Genomic DNA, 14,610 nt, shown 5'->3' on the forward strand with positions numbered 1-14,610 from the left:
TCATCTTATGCAAATAATCTACTTGGTCATGTTGATAAAAAGAGGAATTCTTATTTACAAGGGAATATAGTGCCCTTAGGAAGATGCCTCGTGAAATTTAATAGAAAATAGTTTCTTACATGAAGTTTTTGGAGACTTCTGATGGAATTGAATGGGAAATTATATCCCTACTATAGGATTCCAGAAGTTATTACAATATTTTAATTAAAACTGTAGCATATAGACCTTTCCCCAGTAAAGTATATAAGATTTAAGGAAATTTCTGTGGAATCCCTGTGGAATTATATCAGGTTTTTCATTTACAAAATGTTCTCTTTCCGTAATGCATATAGTAAGCAAAAGCCTGAAAAGTTTCTGTATTACCTGGAAATATTTCAGATAGGAATCTGTTGGAAGGGAAATCTTGGACTCAAACACTCTAATGAAGTGAATTTGTTTATCACGTGAGTTAATGGAAGGAAGGGAAGGGAAATGTGTCCAAATGTTAAATAGCCATTCAAAGGTTAGCGAAATCATTCATTTCTAGTCCATATTTTCTCTCTAATAAGGAAAATAAGAGTTCCTGCATTTTCTCTAATTACATCATGTTCTGACTAGAGGACCACATTGCTAGTGGAGGTAAATCATTTTGATGACTTAGCCGATCATGTCTAAGTGTCTTTAATATCAGCCTGCATAGCTTTTAATTTAGAGCCAAGGACAAAGTCTAACACTAACTCATATGGTACCTTTCCAAATTAGATGTATTCTGCCAGTGTTTATGGTTCTCTCTGTCTTTGTATTATGACTTGCAGACCTTATTCCAGGAAAAGGCCTCTTAATTCTCGTGAAAATTTGACATTTTCTTCAGCAGACTCAGTACTAAGTTAAGTACGCTGCCAGTTACTTGGTTGTCACACAGATATTTCTGAGCTGTGGGGTTTGTTTTTTTCCAATGGGATTTATTTTATATGCTAAATACTATACCTTGATGGTAGTCCTGAAGTCTTTTAAAACCTCTAGTAACCAAGAAGAAAAAAAGGTGTTAGTTCCATGTCATCAGTACTGGGAGACAGGCAATTTAAACAATGCTTTGTCCCCAAAACTCAGTGTCAATGAAGAAGCAGAGATGCATAGTGAATGCTGCTGGCTGTCCGTGTGTGACAGAGACACATCCCACATCTTCCCTGCCTTTGGACATTTAGACCAAAAATGTCACCGTTCCAACAGGTTTTTTTTTTCCTCATAGTCCTGACTGGTTGAGAAAGTTTTGATACAATATTTTCCCATGGAAAACACAAAATTTTAGTTAACCCAAAATTTTTTGCCAAGGTGTGCTGACTACGGTGAAACTTTAGATAGAAAGGTTGAAAACAAAAGACTTCTCCAACCCAAGATGGAGTTTATGGTGAAAAGGACATGGACAACAGAAATGGACAGTTGGATGGATGTGGCCCAGAATTGCCCCTTTGTGGGGGACGTTTGTCTAAGAGTTGGGACATCAAGGTCCATCTGCCACACACCAGCATTTTTCCAGGATTGTTGGTGCTGGATCTACACCCTGTTGGATCACTTGGTGGTGGCAGCTTGATCCAGACCTGATGTAGGCCTGTGCTTGCACTCCTGTCAAATTAGCTGGCCTGTAACTTGCTGAATTTAGCCTGCCTTGTACCCGCTGCGAGAGAAAATCTTGATCCAGCAGAAAGCTCGGCAGTACCAAGTAAACTTCTCAAAATTTCTGCAATACAGTGGAGTGCGGTTATTCCAGATCAGCACTTGGGCTTTGGTGGCTGGAGCATTTTGGGGACCCCAAACTCAGAGCCCTACAAGTGCACTCACTTACTGCATCCTCAGCTCTCAGCCTGGCCTGGTGCAGTGGTTTGAATCCGGGTGATCCAGGTCGCAGGGAGCGCTCTGACTTCTGAGTTTCTGGCTGTTCTGGGTGACCTGGGTGCAAACTAGCATGCACATACAAATACACTATTTTCCCAGATTAAAACATTTTTTTAAAAGTCCAGATTTTATCTTGGCCCAGAACAGCTCCAGCCTCAGAAAACGTGACCTTTTTCATAAAACAGCATCTTTACTACCCTGCCAGCACTGCTTGTCCCTGGAGTTCCGTGCCTGAGAGTGCTTTTTGGGGCAGAAAGAGCCACCCTGGCCATGCTTGTTTTTGCCAGTGCTCCCTTCTGCATTGGACTGCTGCGTAGTGAGGCAGGAGCAGCCCACACTGCATGCCAAGCGCGCTTTTTGCAATCAATTACTCCCCATTAGAGAAGTGTGAGCTGAACCGATGAGTTTAACAAGGATGAACTGCCTTTTTTCCCCCGCAGCAACAGCCCTGCCTGCAAGCTGCATTTCAGCTGACTTTTTTGGCTCTTCCTCTCAGTGTATTTCCTCAGCTCAGGCTGCAGAGCTGGAGCGGCTTGAACCGGGAACGCGAAAAGTGTGTCGTGCCAGGTAATATCTATGGAACTGGGGCTAGGAAGCTCGTGGGGAACTTTAAAACAAGAGAGAGTCAAATACTTGTGTTCAGCATTCAGACCTGGCAGCAGACATCATCTTTCTCAGGGCTGCGCTCCCCTCTCTGAAGGGCAGCAGCAGAGTGTGCGCTTAATTTGTCATGCACGCAGGGGTTAAACTTGTTTCAGAGCAGCTTGAAAGTGAGGGTTAGTTTTTATGGAGGGAAAGGGAGTCATCTTAAGTAAGTGCTGGAAATCAAGAAGGAGGTTTGCAGCCCAGAAAGAGCCTCCGGGGTGAAATGTCAAAGCCAAGTGCATTTTCTCATCTCAGGGTAGTTTTGAGATAATCCCTTTTGTTGCGTTAGCAGCCCCTGAACTGGGCAGTATTTCTTCCATCCTTTGACAGTCTGCTTGTAGGCAGCTCTTTTCTTAACTGATATGTATGTATGCATGCATCTGGATTCTTATCTAGGCTGAGCTCTGAAATCTGGAGTAACTGCTTTGATGAAATCGGTGGATTTACTCCAAGTTTATGTGCATGTAGTTGAGATTAAATCAGTTTTTTAAAAAAAAAACACTAACTACTTCACAAGATTTGACATCCCCAAAATAACCATTACAAAGTGTGAGGAAGGCATCTTTTCTGCATAGTTTTTCCCACCCTTTTTAACTCTTGAGTTTACGGCCCTACCTGGATGGATTAGAAAAGGCTGGGGCTGCAGCGCTGGTGTCCGGGCTGGTTCCCTCTTGCGTGGTGCCTCCAAACTGCAGCACCCAGACTGCTCTGCCCACGCGCTCCTCTGTGGAGTGGAAACCTGCACTGTGCAAAGCCGCAACTCAGAAAATACAGTAAGATGCGTGACTTGGAACATGCCTGGGTTTTCAGGAGCTTTCTGCAGCTGTAGGTCTCCAAGCAGTTTCTGGGGGAGGTAGGATGGTTTCTGATGCAGGCGGATTGCTGTAGCAGAACATCCTGATAATGTTGGGCTGTGGCACTAACCACACGTGTCTTTGATTAGATGCTGTTGCCAAGAACATAATGCAGCGAAGCCATTCCTGACTTTTACTGAAAAGCGATAAACCTGATCCACAGAGGGAGAGAGGAGCCATGTGTAAGCATTGTCAGTAACAGCCTCGCCTCAGGAAAGGAGCCATAATGGCCAAAGGAAAGGTTGAAATTGTGATCTAATTACGGAAAAAGTGTTTGCAAATATTAAGTATCTGCTGTCTTGGCTCTTTTTTCAATCGGGCAATATGTGTAGTGCACTGTGGGAAACAGGGTCTGTGTGCCACCTCATTCCCATCTGCTTGTGCCTCCTCTTGCTTTGCTTCCTTGCAGGTGGAACGTTATTAACAAACCACAGAAATTATAGATGAAAATCTGTCATTGCACAGCTCCCTGCGTGTGATCTGCCAGAAACACACGGCAATGGTGCAGGGGTTTGCCTGCTGGGTGCAGCCCTACCCTTGCTGCAATTCAGGATGTACCTAAGGTACCACTTTAATACCCCAGGAGTCTGAAACGTGAGGAATCGTGAAACCATTGGCCTGTTGGTCCATTTGCCGAGCTCTCCTGCAGCATCATTGAATTTCTGAAGCCACGGGTTGTCCTGTAATAAGCACGCTTACTGTGAGACCACGGAAAAACTATTACCATGTTAACCTGTCAGGCTGTTCCTCAGGTCCTGCTTTGCATCTGACCCTGGGGGCCAAGCTGGCATGGGCTTTCCACAGTGGGGAACAGTTGCTGCAGCAGGCTGTTGCTTATCCCACAGAAGAAATAAAAAAAGCTTAGCAGTTTCACAGTAATCCAGTGGAAAACGGACTTAAAAAAATAATAGTGGGTTGGGGATTTTGCTTGTTTCCCATTGTTTTGTTTTGGCTGTTATAGAAAAGTGCTTGCATGACAGGGGATGACAATGCCAAGAGAAAAGCTCTTCAGGAGAAGTGGTCCCCTCCCTCCCCTCCCTAGGAAGTTCTAGAGTTAACAAAATACTTACACAAACCCCAAACCCACAACCCAGCAGCCTCCATACATATGCAGATAGCTATGGAGATGTCTGGAATGTAGTATTTACAGAATTTTTTTCAAGTGGCAAATGGGTCTTTGATGAAAGGTGCTTTTGACACGTTTTCATTTTTTTTCTCTCAATACGTGTGAATAAAATCTGATTTCCTGGCAAATCTGATTTCCTGGTGAGCCAGCGCTTACGATTGATATGGAGTTGAGTCCCCTGGCACTCCGAGAAGGAAAGCTAACATATTTGAAACGTTCTCTGTGTTTGTAGGCGACGACAGGGTCGCAGCAAAGGTAACCACAAAGGAAGTCTCTTCGAGTCACCTGGCAAGTTACTTTAATTAGATAAGTGCAGTCTCACCTGTGTGAGCTCTTCCCACCACGGCACCAGTCCTTGAGCTGCTCCTGACTCACGAAAACTCAACGCAGCTTCAGGCAGCTTATCTGAAGCCTGGTGAGGTCAGGATCAAGGGAAATGGGGTGAACTTGCATCTTGCAGGTGAAGCGCTGTGGAGGGGTTCTCCAGGTCCAGTGACCGTTGGGGCATGTTGCTGCTGCAGCAACTCCATCTTAGCAAGCGTGGTGCTTTACTTGTTCAAAACTTCACTGTACGAAAGCTAATTTCTGTATGGGGACTGTTGAGTCTACTGTGAAACAAGTGTGTTGTAAGGTATGAGGGATTATGCGTTTTGGGGACTAGGAAATGATAGTAATATAATTATGGTTTTTTTCACAGATGGTTAGTACATTGGTGTGGACGCTTTTTTGTTTTGCTTAGAGCAGACCACGGTATCTGGAAGAGGGGTCTGGATTTGCCCTGATTTCACTATAATTATTTGGCCTTAGGGTAGAAATGTAAAGAGAGTTGCAAAAATTACTAAGGATAATAGCTTTGGGGATGTTGCAGGGAGTTGTTTTGCAAACAATTTGTGGCATGAAATCACCAATGCACGTGCTTTCCTGGCGGCAAAGGACACGTGAGCGCTTTTTGTGCTTTGGGAGTCCTTGGCCTGCAGAAGACCTGCAGCCAGGAATGTAACATCTGCCCTCAGCCAGGGGATGGGCTTGAAATGACCATGTTATAAAAAAAGCCATGCAAAAAGATGTGGCTCCACCTGACATCTGTACTGAAATGCCCCTGACAAGATAACGCGGGTGGGGAGGACACACCCTTTCCTTGATGATCTCTGCCGCAGAAAATTTTCTGAAGCTTTAAGCCAAACTTACCAGGTTCTGAAAATAAAAGTTAAAGTACTCACCTACTTCATACTTTCTGATCCTTTTCCTTCTCTTCCTTCCTTTTGGGTTCCTGTGCACTTTGTAGTGCAGGTACTTTGCCTGCAGGCTAGTTAGGCTATGTGACACGACTACAACTCGGTCCTAGCGTTGTCACAATTATCTTCTGTCTTATTAAAGTGTAAATCATACTTCAACCCTGCCTTCTTTAGCGTCGCTCCTTTAACTTTGCCCTTAGCAGCTTTGCGGTTTGGGGTTCTGGTATGTTCGCTACGTGATTCCCTCCCAGCAGCCATTTGGGAGCACGTTCCCCTCTCTATTCGTAACTGCTGCTGCATCCTGTATTCTCGCTGCCTTCCTGAGTGTGGGTGTAGAGCCTGCCTTTGGGTTACTTGCCTGATTTTCTCTCAGGGAGTCCTGTGGGCTTTTCTACAAGATACCTCGGTTTCCATTGCGCACTCCCCTGAGTTGCAGGTAGAGCCCTGGACTGCAGCTTCATTTCCTACAAGTTCCCTGTCAGCAGCGCAGGTCACTGTATTGCCGTATTTCAGGTTCCTGCTCTGCAAGAGGAAAATTGCAGCAGACCTCCCTTAACAAAGGGCTTTGGGAGCCCTCGATGGAAAGTGCCACACGGAGTTGAGCCCTGTGCCCCAGCATTGGGGGTGCAGCTGTGGTGGGAGCTGCGGTCTTGAGGTGAACCCTTACTCCTCTGTAGCACCCAGCATCTCCCTGTAACTGTTGTGGCGATGCACTGGAGATGTTAGAGAATAACCCCTGGAAGCAGCACCTTTCCAGCGGCTGTGTAAGCTGTAATGTGGTGCTGGCGGTGCCCCGGAGAAGCAGAGCAAGGGCTGCTGCTAAGGCAGAAATTCCCAACAGCTGGGGCAGGCTTTGACATAAATACCAAGACATTGACGTTTGCATATTTTTTTTTTATTTTCTGGACACATTCACGATTCTGTTAGAAAAGGCCTGTTCTTGAAAATGTGGAGGTGTAAGGAAATTCCTTTGAAAATGGCCTTGTGCTAAAGCAATTAAATAATGTTTATGTCAGATAATTAATTCCAAGGGAAGGGTGAAATCGCTGAAAGGCAAAATAACAGAGTGCAAACCGTCTGCAGGTTTTTGAGGCATTTCTTATTGGAGAGGGAGGGCTTATTACCAAGATTAGCTTTTCAGAGGTTTTAAAGTAGGGTTCAATAGCTATAAAGGCTGGATTGTTTGGCACCAGCATCTCAGTTTGTAGCTCTAAATGTCTGCTTGCAGTTAATGTAGGTGCAATAAACGTATGTGTGCGAAAGAATTCATGGAAAAAAACAGTGCAAGTGCCATAAGAAATGTGTTGCAGCAAAATGCAAGCATAGTTGAGTGAAAAAAAAATATTGATACCCACATCTGAAAAATGGGAGAACTCTAAAACAGCAATGCAGAAGTTTTGAATGATCTCCAGATCTGATGTTGTCTCTGGATTTGCTCCCTATGTCTATACCTCTCTGTGTCGTATATGACACCTGTACTGTGTCACAGACACCACCACCGCCTGCTGCTGATCCATACATACAACAGAGGCTCTTTTTTTCCTCAGTAGAAGCAAGAATTATTGTCCCTCTCCACCCTTAGGAAGCCCAGGCAATAGCAATGTGCCCAGCCCTCCAAGAAGGCAGACAAGGTGTGCCAAGAAGCACGCTCACAGCTCCTCAAAGATGGGACATTTTTCTTTTTCTGATTTCCAGATTGACTTTCGCCACATCTTGTGCTTACTTGCAAGGTTACCTCTGGCAGGGCAATTGTGTTCTTAGTGTTTCTTATCTCATAGGAGTCTCATCGGGAAGTTGCTCCGATATCTTGGTGCAGACCAGGAAAGCCTGTAGATCTCTGGCTGGAGCGCGGGCAGGTGCGATAAGCTCTCTGCCTCCAGCCTGCCTGAGTTCGAGTGAGGCATTCGGCTGGGGTTCAAGATGTGCCAGTGCCTGGGGAGGGCTCCTCTTTTGTCCCTGTGTGTTGGTGGTCCCCAAGTGTTATTCCAGATTCTTCTGCTCCCTTTTTTCTTCAGGCGGAGCTGCCTGGACTAAGATAGCTTTTAAGTCTAAAACTAAATCAGGTGCTAAGTAACTGCACAGGAGAGTTATAGATAAGCTAATGAAATTCCTCAGGCAATAGGAATTGAAATTCCTTTCTAAAAATGCCAAGCAGAATTAGCGGTGTACTAAGTACAGCAACCGAAAGCACTCCATTTCCAACTCAGAGGGGCATCACTGGAAGAATTAACATAGCACTTGAATTAAGGTAAATAATTACTGAATTGATTGAAAGTTATACAAGAATAAGACCTTTTCAAAACGCTGTTTGCCTCACAGAAAATGCCTTAGTAGTTAGGTGTGGAGAGCCATGGAAGCGCGTGGAGGCTGGGCGCTGGAGAAGACCATGTGTGGTTTCATGGAAGGGCAACGAGGAAGCTCTGCTACCGCATCTCAGCTGTTCTGGGCCGGGCAGCAGATGGGACAGGCTGGCCCCGATGTAGACGTGCAAGGCCTGAGCAGGGACTACTGCCTTTTGACGTGGCTTCTGCCACCCACTCTTGCTGCGCTGTTGGCTCCCGCACTCGCTCTCCCACCTCCGCTTCGCAATTTGTAAACTGGAATTAATAGCGGCCACCACTGGGGTTGTTTAGAGGATTCCCTGTGTTATAATGCTTTTCGGTTCCACGCTGCTCCAGTAGTGCTCAGTATTACTGTTATTACATGATAGTTTTTTAGCTTGCTGTTCAGAAAAGCAGCTGCCTTCCGCAGGCTGGTGTAAGCTACCATTATGCCGGGTGGTATTATGTACGCTACTGTACTTCTGGCATCCCGGTCTATCATTTAGATTAATTTGGAAATTGTGTAGTGACTTGGGGAAAACCGCTTTTGAATTGGAGTTTGTTAGCTTGGAAAATGTAATTAGTCCAAAACCCCTATAATTGTGTAATAAATGCAATACTGAATGGTCTTGCATTATAAACCAAAGTACTGGAATGTAACTGTTGGTACCTTTTCCTTTTCTTTTTTTTTTTTTCCCAGTATGGGGTACTGCATCCTTTTTGTCCATGGTCTACAAAAGCTGTCTACATGGTTAAATAAGTGGAGAATTACTGTTCTGACCCTCTTTGCTTTCCTGCTGCTGCTCTTCTCTTGGAAGACCGTGAAACAAAATGAAATCTGGCTGTCACGAGAATCCCTTTTCAGGTATGAGTGACCACAGGAGAATACTTGCATTTTTGTATTGTTTAAAATAAGCTTGTTACATGGAATAGTGTTATTTAGCATGAGACTGTTATTGATGCATTGCTGTGATTAACATTTTGATTATTGTAAGACACCTACTTTCTGTTTTCTGGCAACTGTGCAAAAACCGGTATCAGCACTTGATATGCTTGTGCACAAACTTTGGTTTTGGCAATCACATTTTTAAGACACACTGTTTTTAACTAACTTCAGTTCTGTAGATTTACCAATAATGTAACACTTTCCTTTTCAAAGACATAGCAAAAGTTCATTGCAACCCTCCAGAACACCATAGTAACGCTATTCAATATATTGAATTTTCTTTAGCGATATTCTTAATAACAAAAATGAAATGCCATGAAGTGCCAAGCTTAATGTACCATATTTCATTTTATTTGATTACTCTTTGCCAAACAGCTCTCTTTACAACCTCATTTATGTATTTTTTTTGCACTGAAACAGACTGTTTCATTTTGTGTTTTGCTAGCAAATGTATTGCATTTGCCTCCAGCTGCTTTCAGCAGTTGTCTAATTGTGAAGTAATTGCAGAAACACAGGTGATCTGCACACGGGTTGCTTAGCTTTATTTCCTAACTTATTGGCCAGAGCAAAGATTAATTTACATAGCACTAAAGAGTGTGAAATTATTTTTTATGTGTACCCTTTGGTCTTCAGGAAACATTGTGGAAGTGGTCAGAGCTCTGTTAGTGGGATTTTTTTCAAAAAAATCTGGAATAGGGGTTTCTTTGCTCTGACATGATGCATTGCCCATCTCCCTGAAACACTATTTGCTCTTCAAACAATAGCAGTCATGGTGACCGGTCTGGGCTCACACAGTGATCCCTGTGAAGCGCACTTCCAGTCCAAACCCTTCTGGCTAACGGTGGCCGCTCAGAGGAAAGCTGGACGCTGTTCCAAGTTGGATGACTCTCTTGTTGAGAGAGGGGGTGGGAAGATGGCAATTCCGTATGTCGAGTTGCAGGCATGATCTGATATCGCTTTGAATACAGTTGTGGTCACCCGTGTTTAAGAACGATGAAGTCAAACTGCAGTGGATGACAGGAGGACATCTCCTCCTATAAGGAGCACTCTTGGGATGATACGGGGTGCCAGGGGGTCTGTTGCAGAAGAGGAGGCTAAGGTTATGTCTGCTTAGTTGGATGCAAATGCACTTCTATCCATCCTACTTCTGTTCAAAGCATGTTGGCCATCTACAAACCAGCTCACATTCAGAAACTGTGTCACTGCTTCGGTGCAGCACTGAGCTGGAGCTAATACACCTTGGCTCAAGGCAGGGATTTGGTGTTGCCCAGGTTAGTGTGCAGGGCTTGTTGGACGGGGTCAAGCTGGCTTGCTCTTCAGCTCAGGTCTTTTGGGATCAATTCCAGGAGAGAGATCTGCCCTGGGCTTCTGAGGAGAAGACAAGAGCGTTCCTGCTGGGTCACCTTGTGTAGTGGCCTGCCCCTGAGAGCAGTTGGCAGCTGATGCCTAGAAAAGCAATGTAAGAACAGGGCCAGCAACAGTGATGCTTCTTTCCAGTCCTTTCCCAACTTGCAGTAATCTGCAGTTTAAAGACTTCCTGAATCAGGAGTTAGTTGCTTTTTTTGCTTTTAACAGCCCCTGATGGACTTTTCTTCCATTAATGTCTCTGACTGCTTTTTCAAATCTATTTATAGTTTTGGCTTCTGCAGCATCCTGTGCACTGGGCTCTATCGTTAAATTACACAGTGCGCACACTAAGATTTCCCTTCTGTGTGCTGTGAGCCTTCTGCCTGATCACCTTGTTTGGTGTGCTGAATGAGTAGTGAGTAACCATCAGCTCGTCACCTGTCTTCTGTCTTCCGTGCCTTTGCCCCCATGCCCTCACCCAAGGCTGTCTCTTTTACACTGGACTCTGCTGGTTTTGAACTCTCCTCATACGGAAGCTGTTCTGAATTTCTGATCCTGCTTGTCTGTCTTCCCTGGATGCTTTCAAACTCTAATTTCTCCTTTTGAGAAGGAGACCAAAATCACCTTTCAAGAGAGATGTGCAGCACGTAGGACTGCTTTCTGGTTTTTGTTCTCTTCTCCTACTAATTCCTGAACTTCCACTTGCCCTCTGTCACCACTCGTAAGGACTGGGTGATATTTTCACAGCACTGTCCACACAAACTCCGAGATATCTATTGTGAATGGAAGTGTCTGATTTATAGACATCAGTCTGTGTGCCGATTTATGCAGATTTAGAGTGTGTGTATACACACTCCCTGATAGGTGTGCCTGTACCGGAATTGCATTTCATCTGCCATCTTCTTGCCCAGCATTCAATACCATGAAATCCTTCTGTAACTCTTTGTAGTTAGCTTTAATTCCTGAAGCGGGATTCACGTCGGTGTCATCAGCAAATGTGTCACCTCCCTGTTTGCTCCCTTTTCAAGATCCTTTGTGAACACGTGAAGCAACTCAGATACCAGTGCATGTCTTTTGGGAACCCTGCTTGCAGTCTTCTCCAATTGTAAAAACCATTCACATACTTGTGCTCTTTGCTTGCTGTCTTTCAACTAAGTATTGATTCACAGGAGAACCTTACTCCATGATGCCTTTAAGAAATTGGAAGCCTTTAGTGAGGGATTTTATCAAAAGCCTTTTTGAACGTTCAAGTGCACAACATTGATGTATGTAATTCAGACTGGCTGGCCTATATTTGGATTTTCATAAAACCTTTACATAGTTTCAGTACCACGTACCTGTTGGGTCCATGAAAGAACAACAGATTTGTCTACCTAACTTCTTTCTGCAAAATACAAGGTTAATTCTTCTCTGTTGCATTGTAGTTATCCAGAAGTTTGCTAGAACTAGTCTTTATTACTGTTTTTCCGCAAATTACCTGGAGTGGAACTCAAACTTGCTGGTCTGTTGCCCCCCAGATCCCTCCCCTGGCACCAAATGATGTCATGTTCATCACCTCCCATTGCTCTAGTGCCGAGCCTCATTTAAATGGTAGGTTACACACCGAAGCTAATATCAGCTTCATGTTTGATTTCCTTTGGATGCATACTGCCAGGCCCAATGGATTTATAACTGTTCTTGGTGTTGATTTGTTTTAAAGCCTCTTTTACTGCCACTTCATTTTGAGACAGTGCTTCGGACTTGCCTCTGTAAGGAAAGACTCCCGTGTGGCAACCTCCTTCAGTTCCCCTGTAGTGAGCACTGATGCAGATAATCCATTTAGCTTTCCTGCCATGGCCTTTTCTTCTTCAAGAGCTACTTTTAGACCTCCATCATCTATTTGCCTTAGGGGATCTTTGGCAGGTTTCCTATATCTGATGTACACCATTATTAGCTTTGATGGTTTTAACAAGTTTTTCCTTAAATCTCTTTCAGTCTGCCTAATTATGGTTTATGTTTAACTTGCTGAAGTTTATACTCTTTTCTTTTTTCCTTCTGTAGCTGTGATGATCACTTTTTAAAGGGTGTTTTTCACTTGTCATATCCTTCTTTACTGTGCTGTTTAACCATTTGGACTTTTTGTTGTCCTTTTAAGATCTTCTTTGATAGGTGTTATACATCAGTTGTGAATCTGTAATATGTTAGGACTCTTCTTGTTGATGGGAAGGAAATGCAAAAGAAGAATAGTATAGCAAGAAGACAATGTTGTCCAAGGAGTTGGGAGATCTCTTTGGGGCAGAAGGAGGAGGCTATATATAGGCTGATGAGGAGAGGAGGGAGAAGTGGATGGAGGCATGTGCAACAGCAATAAATTAGAAAGGACAGAGCAAGAGGAGATAAGGAACAGTGAAGAAGTATGAGGGAAAATAATGAAGAAACAAAGCAAATCTATAGATGTGGGAAAGGAGACATAAATCAACCTACTTGTGAGTCTCTGTGTGTGTTTATTTTTTTTTTTTTTTAAGAAGTATGTGGCGAGAGAATCTTTACTTCTTCCTAGGTCTTCATTGTTCTTTCTCCAGTTGCTGCTTTAATTAATTACTGGTTTTTCCCTGCTCTTACTTTTTTTCCCATTCACCTCTGCTTGCGTTCCCTCATTTGCTTGGATGTGTTTCTTCGGGGCGATCTGTCTCAATTCCCTTGGCTAAGACCCGTTCTGCCATACACACTTTCTCTACGCTGCTCCAGGAGATGTTTGTATGCTCAGTGTGTTACCTGTTTTGTGCTTGTACCCCATTGTGTCCCATCCTGAAGGCTTACTGTGCTTTGACATTGTGCGGTAGCAATGTTGCCATCTCTGGGCCATCCTGACTCTTGGTCTCCAGCCCAGGGGACAAGTTTTCTGGATGCAGAAATCCCACTGGATCCTGGCTGAAAGGAGCAGTGTGGGGGAAGATGCTGCTGTCTGAGGACATGATGCATCTCCGCATAGGTGCACAAGCATGTGTGCGAGGAGTAAATGAGAAGCAAATGAACCACAAGTAAAAGAAGTGGCCAAACATATAGAGATTTAGATATTCGAGGCATATTATTCCAGCAGACCTCTAGAAGCTCCAAGCAGTTTGTCTTACTGTATTGGCAGGTGGGCAGGGAGGGCTTATTTGTTAAATATTTAAGGAACTATGGTATAGAGCGAATGCACAGGCCAGGAGGTCAGGTTCCAACCGCGGTCAGTGTTAACGTCTGAAGCCAGGGAGAGGGAGGTGAGGGCTGTGGGCTAACCTCTGCATCCGCTGTACCGGCCTTTCCAAGGTTTGTGAAGCTGCCACGTTTCCTGTTGCTCCTGGAGAGTATCTGCATGCTCTGCCCATGTTTCTGACAGAGCCTGGAAACAGTTGTGACCAGCAAAGGAACTATATAAATATAAAAGTGGCATTTTCTTTGTCAGCAGTTTTTCCTCCCAAGCCAGGTCTGCTGACTTCAGTAATTTGCAAAAACCAACCCGGCCCCAAAGGTGGCATTTGCTGCTGCGTGCTTTTGTTAATTCTGAAAGCTGGCTCAGCTGAGGAGAACAAGCCCTATTGCACTTGGTGCACCTTCTACAGAATAGCTTAATATGACCCAACATTGATACCAGTGAAAATCAATACAAGGGTAGGAGGCCAAGGAAAGCGGTTGTTTGTATCATCCAGAGAATAATTTGCTGTAGAGAACCTTTATAGATGATAATGATTCCCAAAGCAGAGGAGACCCCATCAGTCTCCCAGGGCTCCTGCTGAGACAGGAGTGGCCTCATTTCCTTGTGAACTAAGCACTTTTCATATGGAACTCACAGAAAAATCAATGAAGCCCCTGCCCTGCACCCAGTCACTTTACAGAGCAGAACAAGCGCTTAGGAAAAAGCAGAGGGCATCACAGGAGACTTTTCCTAACTGCAGCAGGATTTGGGTAATGCTGGTATTTGAGGTTGGAAAATACCAGTGGTATTTTATTTCTCTGATTTACAGCTAATAGGCTTTTGCCTTTCCACGGAGAGGAAGTGTTACGTAAAAGGGTTTGCCTATTGTTTATTTTCCATTTATGTCACTTACTGCTGTCGTAGAAGTCAAAAGGGAAGGAAATCCTCTGAAGAGTGACGTCCGATCTTGAGTGGGCTTGTTTCTGGCTGGAACCAAATCGGTGCCATAGGTGTTTAGAAGGGCACATGTGTGCCGGCCTGGGGAAGGGGGAAATAGGAGAGTTTGGAAAAGCACGATGGAAAATAAGATTGAAATTGTGAGTGACT

General features: G+C 44.3%; 1 protein-coding gene across 1 annotated transcript in view; it reads left to right on the top strand.

Moving 5' to 3' along the window:
* TMTC1 (transmembrane and tetratricopeptide repeat containing 1) overlaps positions 1–14,610 on the top strand; it is a 134,870-nt gene that overhangs the window by 79,470 nt on the left and 40,790 nt on the right. The window contains exon 9 of the mRNA XM_009883633.1: positions 8,754–8,918. Coding sequence (XP_009881935.1) covers positions 8,754–8,918 — 165 coding nt within the window. The remainder of the gene's footprint in view (positions 1–8,753; positions 8,919–14,610) is intronic.

This window comes from Charadrius vociferus, unplaced genomic scaffold (genome assembly GCF_000708025.1).
Source record: "Charadrius vociferus isolate BGI_N301 unplaced genomic scaffold, ASM70802v2 scaffold304, whole genome shotgun sequence".
NCBI lineage: Eukaryota > Metazoa > Chordata > Aves > Charadriiformes > Charadriidae > Charadrius > Charadrius vociferus.